Source organism: Alligator mississippiensis, chromosome 5 (genome assembly GCF_030867095.1).
Source record: "Alligator mississippiensis isolate rAllMis1 chromosome 5, rAllMis1, whole genome shotgun sequence".
Lineage (NCBI taxonomy): Eukaryota > Metazoa > Chordata > Crocodylia > Alligatoridae > Alligator > Alligator mississippiensis.
Window position 1 is genome coordinate 138,907,902 of NC_081828.1, and position 12,216 is coordinate 138,920,117.

General features: G+C 40.8%; 1 protein-coding gene across 2 annotated transcripts in view; it reads left to right on the forward strand.

Annotated features, from left to right (window-relative positions):
* Positions 1 to 12,216, forward strand: part of CPNE4 (copine 4) — a 356,741-nt gene that overhangs the window by 312,002 nt on the left and 32,523 nt on the right. For both annotated transcript variants that reach the window (XM_014602596.3, XM_059728790.1), the window contains one exon: positions 7,264 to 7,318. In XM_014602596.3, the coding sequence (XP_014458082.1) occupies positions 7,264 to 7,318 (55 nt within the window). The remainder of the gene's footprint in view (positions 1 to 7,263; positions 7,319 to 12,216) is intronic.

The following is a 12,216-nucleotide window of genomic DNA, read 5'->3' on the forward strand; positions in this document are numbered from 1 at the left end:
AATTTGCCCAAGGTAGGGGCAAGGACCACTTCCCTGGGAAGCTAGTTCCAGATTTTGGCCACCCTAACCATAAAATATTGCCATCTGATCTCTAACCTAAACCTATTCTCCATCAGCTTATGACCATTGTTCCTCGTCACCCCAGGTGGTGCTGGGGAGAAAAGGTCTCTGCCTATTTGCTGTTGATCTCCCCTAATGAGTTTGTAGGCAGCCACCAGGTCCCCCCTCAGCCTCCTCTTGCTGAGGCTGAATAGGTTCAGGTCCTTCAGTCTCTCCTCGTAGGGCCTGTCCTGCTGCCCTCTCACCAAGCGGGTGGCTGTCCTCTGAACCCTCTCCAGGCTGGCCACATCCCTTTTGAAGTGCGGCGCCCAGTACTGGACGCAGTACTCCAACTGCAGCCTGACCAAAGTCACGTAGAGGGGGAGTATCACTTCTCTGGACCAGCTTGAGATGCACCTTTGGATGCATGACAAGGTATGGCTGGCCTTGCTGGTGGCTCATGTTCATCTTGGAGTCAATAATGACTCCAAGATCCCTTTCTGCCTCTGTGCTTTCAAGAGGGGAACTCCCCAGCCTGTAAGTATGCTGTGGATTCCTTCTCCCAAGGTGCAGCACCCTGCATTTGTCTACGTTGAACCCCATCCTATTCTCATCTGTCCACTTTTGTAGTCTGTCTAAATCTAGTTGCAGCCTCTCTCTCCCTTCAAGTGTGTCCCCCTCGCCCCACATCTTAGTGTCATCAGCAGACTTGGCCAGCGTGCTTTCCACCCCCTCGTCCAAGTCACCGATTAAGATGTTAAACAATGCGGGCCCGAGGACTGAGCCCCAGGGTACCCCACTGCTCAAATCTCACCAGGTTGAGTACAACCTGTCCACCACTACACTCTGGGTATGCCCCATCAGCCAATTTTTTACCCATCCAACTGCAGGCATCAATGCCGCAATCACTTAATTTATTGATGAGGATGGGGTGAGAGACAGTGTCAAAGGCCTTCTTAAAGTCTAGAAAGACTATGTCCACAGTGACACCATCATCCAAGGATTTAATTACTTGGTCGTAAAAGGCAATCAGGTTGGTCTGGCAGGACCTGCCTTTGGTGAACCTCTCTGGGTAACCTGTTCCCATGCTTTACTATGTTCCTTGTGAGAGCATTTTTCCAAATACCTAGCCTAAACTTCCCTTGCTGCAACTTGAAACCATTGCTCCTTGTTATATTGTCTGCCACCACTGAGAGCAGTCTATCTCCATAATCTTTATAATCACCCTTCAGGTAGTTGAAGGCTGCTATTAAATTCCCCCTCAGTCTTCTCCTCTTCAGACTAAATAAGTCCAGTTCCCTCAGCCTCTACCCACAAGTCATGTGCTCCAGCCCCCTAACCATTTTCGTTGCCCTCCTCTGAACTTTGTTTAGTTTGTCTACATCCTTCCTGTAGTTAGGGGCTTCTGCAAGACATACAACATACTCTTCATCCAGCCCACAACAATACATTTAGTAGCTCTGATGGCTGGTACAAACCAGGTGTTAGACCAGCAGTGGCCAACCTGCAGCACCAGTGCCAGAAGTGGCATGCAGTAGAGGGGACATGCAGAACAGTGGCAGATGAGGAAAGGAGCAAAACGCAGAACAGCAGATTGGGCTGGGAAAGGGAGCCAGAGTGACACTTAAGGAGAGTGTAGGTTTCGCTTGTGGCCTGCCTGGCAAAAAAGTTAGCCCCTACTTCTTCCCCTCCTCTGCCAGCTTCTGGGAGCATAGGGATGCTTTGTGTCTTGCAACTCTCATGTGTGGAACAATTAAACATAATTCAAATCAGTGTAAGGACATCATTATTTGGCTCTCTTAGATCATGCATTTCACCCCTAGATATACTAAAGTTTCCTAAATCCAGTTACAATGCAAGAACTGGAAATGTTTTGAGATTTCTAAAGATGTCTGTATTTCCTTTGAAGCTCTAGATAATCCCTTGTAAACTGTTGTGATTCAGTGTTTACTGGCATCAAGAGCCTCTCAGATAAGTACTAAATAACACACTTAAGCACATGATTCATTTATATGCATTAGGAATAAAATACTTTATTCAGCTCATTTTCTTCCTGTTCATTCTCTGTGTGTGAAAGATTACAATTTTAATAGAGTTTAAAGAGATATATATATTTGTGCTATTTTTCATGTTTTTAATTAAACGTGTTCCACTTTTATTTTAGCAGTTTGAAATGTCTGTTTAAGAAAGACAAATATTTGATTTTCTCTTGGGAAAGCTGTACTATAACACAGAGAGTTCACAGCCTTGTCTTTAAAACTAGACTGGAAATGAAAGGCACAGTAAATGATGTCAGTTGCCTCCAGACTAGAACTTAGAAAGAATCTTCCTTCTAGTTCTGAGCTGTCTGACCCACCGCCAGAATTAGACACAGGTTCGGTTCCAAGGGCTCTAATAAGACAGAATCCCTGCAAGAAATTCCAGAGGCTTGTTTTGGACCTATTCATAACAACTGTTTGATCAACATCAGGCAAAGCAGGAATATATACCCTGTCTGTGTCCATTTGCTCAGTGGTCACCTAAAAGGAAAAACAGTCATTGTCATTTTATATCCACTGAGTCACTAATCTACTGAGTCTGCTTTGCAACTACATTCTAAGTGCATTAGAGCCTTAATTCAGTACATGATTAACCTGAAGGAGAAGTGTAGTTCCATAGCCATCAACTGTTTAAATTTAACCATGTTGTTAAATACCATGCTTAATTGAAGCCAAAGTGCTTCTATAAACCATAATAAAAATAAGCCTACAACAATCTAGTGTAGAGGAAGCAATACATAATAATATCATTTTACAGATTGGTTAAAAGACATACAGAATCATTAAGGTAAGGCTTTTTGTACTATGGATGCTTTAGCCTAATGTTGAGAACTGCTGATGATCTCTGGTAGCTTTTATTGACTTGTATGAACACAGGAGCAAGGCAGGTATCAGACTAACAAGACATCTATTCCATTATCTCCTGCACTGGCCAGGACCAACTGTTTCTCAGGAAAATGTAAGAGTCACTATAATCAATAATTATAGAATAACCTTACCCAGAGGAAACGTTTTGTCCTAGCTGTCTTCAGTTCATAGCTGACTTCAACCCCAAAGCATAATGGTTTCTCTCTCCTGTAGTTTAAATCCAATTTAATGTTATACTGGACATTCCCATTCTCCATGTAAATAACTAATCATTCTTGGCCAGGTGCAAACATTTAAAAAGCCCAAGGCAGAATCAATCTAAGTTACACAGTTTTCTGTAAGCGGCATAGGTTAGCTCAGCAATGGACAGAACACACCCCTTGGAGGGGGGCAAGCCTTAGACCAGGTTCCATCATTTTTTACAAAGTCTGTGTGCCCTGAATTTCTGTTCTGTTATGGATATAGATTGATTTCCGATCACTTATACCAGTAAAAGTATAATGTCTGTGCCTGGCCTTTGGCTTCATTGATATCCTGCACACAAGCTAACAATATATTTTATTTTACCAATATTAAATGTCTTTGTTGCCTATTACATTCATTTTATTTCCCAGTGCAACTGAGAAAATGTAACTATAAGCATCCAGTTCACCTTCTCTTTATCGTTCATTATTTTACAAAATTCTTTCATTTCCTCTTAATAGCATCCTTTCCATGCTACACAGTCTAAATCATTTAAATCTTCTTTCATATGCTGGCCTTCCATATGCTTCTAATCATTTTAGCTATCTTTCTCTGTATTCCTTTCTCCTTTTGCTGTGTTATTTTGAAATGCTAACCAGAAGTGACTACCGTGTTGGAAGTGGGGATATGGTATATTTTCTGTATTATTTTCTGCTTCTTCCTTTACACATCCACATCCTTGGTTTACTTTTCTATCTAAATCTCTGCTCTGCATTAAGCTGATGTTTTTACTGTCCTACTTGGGACTTTTCCCTGAGTATTACAGTTAGTTTAAAAACCTAATAATACTTTAGTACTTCAGGTACATACTGTCTTACATTTGCTAACAGCATGTCCATTGAACCTGAACCCTAACCCTGTTTGTAAAATTTGACATAAGCCCCACATCTGTTCAGTCAGTCCATTGTATTTCTAAGTATCATGCATCTGATTGGCAGAAGGAAATGTCAAGAGCCATATAATTCTGCACACAAATTAGAAACAACACCATTATGGCACTTATATAACCTATCAAGATAGTACAACAACCATCACTGGTTTCTCTAGTTACTTCTTCCTATGGATTAGAACTCAACATTCTCATTATGCAAATCGCAGAACTTTAAGACAAGTTTCCAAAATGCGTGATCCTTGTCAAAGCTGATGCTCACCTTGATTTTCTATTATTCATAGTGAAAAGTATGTTTCATAATATTTACCCTCCCTGATGTCAAATAACTCAGGGTTTTGCAAATTATGCCTTCTTTCAAGTTTCTGTGGGGCCTTTCCTGTCACGTATATAATGAGAAACTGCAAAAAAAATCTGAAGTGAATTTGACAGTGTCGTTTTTCCTTGTAGTATATTAATTCTTTTGCCCATGGTACAATTTATTCGTCCTTGAGACTCCTGAGCCACACTTGGGGCTTGTGATGCACTACATTCCCTCTCCAACTTTACGTATTTCTGTTCCACCTCTGCCACTGCTGTGGCCACACAGAAGTGCCCTATGCACCTCATGCTCAGGAATGCCTGCCCTTGCCTTGCCCCATGCTCCTCCCAGAAACAGAGGCATTCAGGACAGTTCCATTGGTCTTGTGTGCCTTTGTTTCCATGAAATGTCATGCAGGGTCAGACTGGGAAGGGCTGTGACAAAAGCAGGTGCTTCTGCCTACTTTAGGTTCATCAGATAAATCGAATGCAGCCCTTCCCAGTTTGGCCATTCATGAGATATACAGGGCTCTTTTACTTGGCAGTGGAGTTTGTGGCAGTGGCAGCACCTGATTGAGAATCACTGAGGTAAACTGAGGCAGTGAAACAGCAGTTTGCAACTGAGGTGCTGCCAAATTCAAACAAGTTGTGGAGGGCTGCTCTGAATCTGAAAAGACTGAAAATCACGGCACTAGTTATTCAGGGCCTAGTGAATTGCCATGCCCGTCTACCTTATAGCATGGCTTCTGCCCACTGCTGATGCTTGTTCTGACGCTGAGAATAATTCTCTGGCAACCAAGGGAACCTCTGATGCCCCTGTGGCCACTTCTCCTGTTGTGTCTCAGCAGTTCAGAGTAGGCAGAACTAAAGCTATGTTTCAAACCCATGGTTTTTACTTAGTGCCCTGAATTTCAAGGGAAAGAGTTAATGGAAAGATGGTGATGAGATGCAAAAGACCCAGAGAAGTTTGAGTCATAATGGCTATGTAAGCCAGTCAAAAAGCCTGAGGCCAAATTGATTCAATCTTCGTAGGTTAGTCTAAACTGCATAGATTGAACTGATAAGCAAGTGAACAGGTATTCACTTTTGATTCCAGAAATGTAGCAACATGCCTGCGGTGGCCCAGGCTAGAGCATGGCTCCCTGCTGCTTAATTGGGGTGGACAGATTGGGCCAAGGCTTGCCTGTCCACCCTGCAAGGAGGAGTTTGCAGGGGAGGTGCAAAGTATCCAGGGATGCTGGGGGACTGTGAGTTAAATTGAAACTGGAAGGGGACTGGGAAAGAAATTCAATGAACTGATTTAACCTAAATCAGTTAAGTCTAATACCGCATCCATCCAGGTTTATCTTAAACTGATTTTGGCCATTTTGAAAACATTTATTGTGCACTGAATTTCTATTCTGTTACAGATCTGAGCTGGTTTCCAATCACTTGTACCAGTTTTTGTGTAATGTCTGTCCCTAGCAAAATGGCAATAATCAATTCAATTACAATTCTCCTTTATCTGAAAATGCTACATTCAGATGATTTAAATACCCTATTATGGAAGGATATTATTTAAATCACAGCTCTTCATGTTTTCCAGCTCAGCCACAGGATTTGGGGTGTGATGCAAGGATTATATCAGGAGTTAAGATCTGTGTCATGGAGGAAGATCACATTATTAATTCACAGCAATACTGTGTTAATTCCATAAATCAGACATATTTAATTATTGATGCAGCACTGCACATTTTCATAGTATTTCCTATTGGCTTCTTCTTTCTCTTAGTGCATACCTGCATTCCAGTTTGCACCTATTAAAAAGGGTTTCCCCATTTCTAGCAGTGGTTAATAAAATCAAAGGTAGTCAGCAGGTAATTGGCAAAAATGTCATTGTACTTTTTCTGTGATATTGCTTGGGAAGGATGTTTTATTATCATTCAAGCAATGCTGGTCCTTGTTATAAGACTGATTTTCATATAGCATAACATATATGTAACAATATGTAACATAGTAGTATATTCTACAGGAAGTATACATCAGGGCTATTTTATAGCAAGACAGCAATCCAGGAAGTTTAGCCATCAAATAGTACTGACTGCAGATATGCAAATATTGTGCACCAGTGATTTGAAGGTGGAGGATATTTCTATAACCCGTTTTCAGTTCCCTGAGTCAGCCGATCTACAACTTCAAAAGGTTTTTTTTTTTCACCATGTTGCTTCAGCTCCCAAGTGATCAGTCAGGGCCATCGTGGTGCCTTTCAGGCAGTATGCCAGCTTGACAAGCCTGACAGTTTTAATGGGTGCTCTTATCTTTCTCAAGTATGTCTGCGGCAATGTGTTATTCACTTGATATACTGATCTACAAAATCAGTTAAGAGCTCTGCACAAAACTGAATTTTTTAAACTGACAATGGTAGAAACAGAAACTCAGACTTCCCAGGAATGATGTCATGTGACTAATGATGGGACTATTGGAATTATGAGGATTGTGACATTATTAAATATAGGAATTGTTGGGACTACTCATACTGCTTAATACTAACCAGTTGAGTGAATTTTAATCATCTATGCATGGTAGTAGGCATACCGAGAATCACAAGAAAAATAAGCTATTCACTATGTCACAATATAGAGGCATATAATACATAATACTCTATCTCAAAAATGAAGTTCCGTGAATCAAGTAATGTATATGTTTTAAGGCAGGAACATAATCATAGGTTGGGGGGTGACTTCTTGCAAACTTAATAATAGTGGTCAAATGACAGTCTTGGTCAGCTTTTTGTGTACTCTTCTACTTTGTTATATTTTTCATTAATTATTATGAAGGGATAAATGTTTTGTGTAATGATGTATATTTTTCTGTGGGAAAAAAATACCCTATTCATTTTCATTTCAGTGATAAAATGTTCCCAGCCTTTGGCTTTGGAGCAAGGATACCACCAGAATATAAAGTAGGTGCACAGGTGAACTTTTCCAATTTATTTGATTTATATGCTACAGTTTATGACTAAACAAGTGGTTTGTTCATTTTTTCCCCTCTGCTTCTGTGTTCAGATGACTTTCTGATATTATGTCATTATACATACAGCTCTAAGTATCAGGCTCACATTAAAGTTAATACATCAAATATAAGTTAATAGCATTGGCAAATCTACATTTTTTTATGTTCGTGTCCCATTAGGATAACCTTAGACCTTATCTTTTAAGGTTCAGGTTAGGTTTGATTAATTTGTTTAAAGCAAATTTTGAATACTTGTAAATCCTGATGTTATATAACTAACATTTGGATGCTGCATTTTAACATGAAAGCTTCCATTGATGCTTTATGATGAAGTAGTTCATGCTATTTCTGAAAATAATGGTCTTAGCAGAATTCTACTTTGTGGCCATTTTGGGTGCATAGGTGAGCATCACAATTGTAAAAACCAGAATGAAATAAAATGTCCATATAAGAGAGAAATGCAGAAGAAGCAAAAGAGACACAGAAAGGTCCAGATTGGCATTATAACCAGAAAAGGGGAGCTTAAGAAAATAGGATCTGGAAATGGTAGAGTCAGTACAGGAAAGCAGGAACAGACCCTGAAGGCCTAAGAACAGAAAAAAGCCTAAGAACAAAAATTGGTGTCAAAATTCTGTGTTGCACGTGAAACAGTGGGGTGGGGAGCAATATGAAATGATGCTACCTAGGGATTCTTCACTGGTTCAAATCAAAGTCAGTCTGAGAAACAGCAGCTTTCATGCTTTGGAAAGTACAAATTTGATGTGGCATCACCATGCTACAACTTAGAGTTGCTGGCAGTTGGGTTGCCTCACAGTTGCAGAAATACTGTGAGGAATGCACTTGTACGTTTAAAAGAGGTGCAAATGTAGATGTTGTGTCGTCATAATACCTGCACTGACAAGTTAAGGAAAATGTACCTTTGTGTGCTCGAATGCAGGTGTCCACATTAAGAAGGCAGTGGTTATCACTTAATAACAGGTTTACATGTGATGCATACTGCAGTGCTCACAGCAGCTTCACAACTTGTTTTATGTTATGTTCTGGTAAAATTTTCAGTATGATCAATTCCCCATAGCCTAAAAAGATCTGATGTGAAAAAGTACACTGGACATAAGGGAAGATATTGTAGTGTTCTGTAAATGCAATATGACCCAAGGCCTTAAGAAAGAGCCACTTGATTCTTGTCTGTTATTGAGGGTACTATGGTAAATACTTATGAAAAATCATTATTCAGACATATGTATATGAATCATGTGCCCTTTTCAGCCACAGCATCTGGTAGCCATCCTCCTCATGTTTGTGTGGATAATGGTATCAAATGACTTCTACTACCCTTAGAATTAATGCTGTATAGGAGACCCCTCCAAAATTTGTACATCTGTAACTATGTTTGATAATTCACTATTCATTTCTTACAAAACCCAATGTGTGTAGCTGGGTTGATTAGGTGGCACAATATGTCCATCACAACCAGTGGTTTTATGAGGAAGGATATCATTCTTTATGCCTGTCAGCAACACATCCTTGACAATTATTTTGATGTAGAAATATAATCATCCATCCAGTGCAAGACATTGAGTTGGTGATTACAGCAGATGTTAGTTCCGCATCCCTGTGATGTATCTATGGCTACAGTTCTTTCAGGTGCAGGGAGGCATGCCTACTTGAATGGCTACTTGGTAGAACATGATACTCTGCTGATTGCAATCGCCCAAGAGGACATTTGATGATGGTAATAGACATAAGTTGTTGACAAAGTTGTATTCCTTTTCCAGAAGAAATAATCAGCCTGAAAGTGCTATGGGTAACTCCAGTCTGACTAGCATATTGGCAACATATTAATTGTATTTGTCCTCAGCAGTAGCATACTCACCTGACTTTCAAAGGAATCCCAGGTATGAGATGAAAGACAGATGCACCATCATGAAGTGATTGCAGGAGCACAGGGAGAACAGATATTCCTCCAGTCAACCACTCCTGGCTGATGTCCTGCTACACAAAACTGTTACTTGCATAGTTCTGTTGAAAAAGTTGCAGTCAAATGCTGATAGGAAGGTTGAGGATTTGTACTGAATTTTACAGGTCAAGAAACATAGAAAGTCTCACTCTCAGCTCCAAAAGCATCCTTGAGAGGTGGTATGGTGGCACTCACTCAGGCAATGACAGAAAAAGGGACATGACAATAGGTTTAGAGTTAGGGTAATTTAAAGCTGAGATAATAGCATTAATTGTAGAATGTGTGTATGCTTTACATAGCTGTGCAAAAACAAAGGGGTCCACAGAGCACACACATATTAAGATAAAAATAACAGGTACCAAAGCAGCATCTAGGGTCTGCTCAGTAGAAAGTTATCATAGAGGTCACAGAGGCAAGATGATAAGACCTCCACTAACAACTGGAATGAAACTTTGAAGAAGGGAATAACCATGCTGCAGCAACAGGTGGAGGACCTGAAGTTAACTTGTGTTATCTCCAATGAAAAAGGAAGTCATGTCAACATTGGATGAGCAAATCACTGATGAGAGAGGAAAAAATCAATTTCACCATGTGAGTATGCATCTGTAAGTCTTAAATAGCGTATGCATGTGCAACTGAAAAGGCTGTCAACAGTCATCAAAACTGCTGTTTAGATTTGATAGGGACCAGTTTTCTGCACAGTCCCTATCAAAGAGTTGTGTTATCCCATATATACTGCTCTTATTCTCAGCTTGTTTTTAATTGCTTTTTTATGTTTCTCAACACCCATGTCCCATAGGAAATATGGAATCAGTGTCAATATTGAGGCATTATTAAGGATTATTGAAAATATTGTGAAGTATAATGTTTTTGTGAGCCAAGACTGACAACCCTAAAAATATTGCATTAATTTAAATGTACATGATTATTGCAGAGTTTACTGAAAAAAAGATTAATGTCTAATGCAAAACATATCCTTGACATACTGGCGACAATGAGGAAATTAATTTCAGGGAAAATTTCAAATAATGCAAAACAGAACTTGTACTACTTAATTAGGTAACTTACCAGATTGTCTACTCATCCCATCCACTCCTGCAAAAATAAGCCAATGCTATAAATGTTGGAGAAGTAATACGTGTTGCATGTTATTCAACATAACATTTTTGTCTGCTAATTAACATCAGTGCCACTGAGTCACAAAGATATTTTAAAGCAAGTTGTGGTATATTATTAGAAATATCAGTGTCAATTATTCTGTGAAGCATACTTTATCCTCTGGTATTAGATAGGGTACTGATTATCATGGGTGTGTGAATTGGGCCCTGTTCGATTTGGATTCAGCCTAAATCAGGGACAGTGATTCGATTCATTCATTCGGATCAGTGCCCCTGATTTGATTCAGCCAAAACTGAATCTGAAGATTTGATTCTGATTCAGAGAATTAGTGACATAGACACAGCTTTACAAGTTTTTTCTGCATACCTTGAGGTAGCAGGCACAACTTGTGATTGCTGTGATACGGGGGCACATGGAGCATCCCACAGGAGTGCGGGGGGCCCTCCACGTGCTCGGTGGCAAACCCAGAAGTGGACCGGAAGTAGTTCCAGTTGACTTCTGGGTCTGCCAGGAAGCGTGCTGCCCCCCCCCCCGCACCTCTCTGGCTCAGCAATCGGCCGTAGGGGGTCCCTGGGTGCTTCCCCCCGCCCCCCCGACCCAGGAGGCAGCAGTCGCCAAGCTGGCTGGGTGAGTGGGGGGGGGGGCAGCGTGCTCCTTGGCTGACCCAGAAGTGGACTGAAAGTGTTTCTGGTCCACTTCCAGGTCTGCTGCCGAGCACTCTGGGGAGCCCACTGCGTTCTTGTGGGACACTCCATGCGCCCCAGCATTGCAGCACTCATGAGCCACCTGTGAGCTAGGGGTATGTAGAGAAAACATTTAAAGCTGTCTCTATGTCCAAATCTCCAAATCTTTGTGAATCTCTCTGAATCCATTCGGAGGGTTCTGATTTGATTTGGAGAGATTAAAGGGTCCTCTGATTCGATTTGGATTCGGAGATTCGGCCACTGAATCAGAATGAATCTCCATCAAATTGAATCAGGGACTGAAGCTTCATACAGCCCTACTGATCATCATCATACTTCAAAGCACTAACCCTGTAGCTTGGTTCATGAAATCTGCTTTTCATTTTAAATATATCCCTTCTATGAAACCACAACAACAGGGGTGGCCTACCTATAACACGTGCCACAACTGTCACAGGCACTGCCTTGTGTGTGGCGCACACAGATTGAGGAGGAGGAAGGGAGCGGAAAGCAGAGCAGCAGATCAGGCAGGGGACAGGGTCAGAGAGGCCTTCAGAGAAGGCGTAGAGATTAATTTGTGCCACAAAGGCTGGCCCCTGCTGCTTTAACCTGTTTGTTGCATGTAGGCCTCTTCACACCAGCAGTTAACTTTCATTTATTTCACTACTGAACAACTGGCCAGAACTCAAGGACAATAAAATCACCCTTTGCCCAAATATTCCTGAAATGCATCAACATTAACCATGCAACAATACAACTTTAAGGAGATCTAAACAAGAGCTATGAAATCATTCATTGTGCATTACCCTGGTGAGCGAGAACCAGGGCAGAACAGACGGTAAGTACAGTGAACAAGATAAGTGAACAGAACACAGGTCTTACGTATGTCATCTGTTACAAGCTAGAAGAATTGCACCCAACTCATTAAGTGTTCATTATGGGTAATGAAGTAGTTTTACATATTCATAACTAATTATAGATCTCTTAAATCCAGTATGGCCATAATTTGTAACAATGTTCTTGGTCGGTGTTTCATGAGCACAGTATATCAAGAGTTTATAGAGTTCCATGAGCTAGAGAACTCAGTAC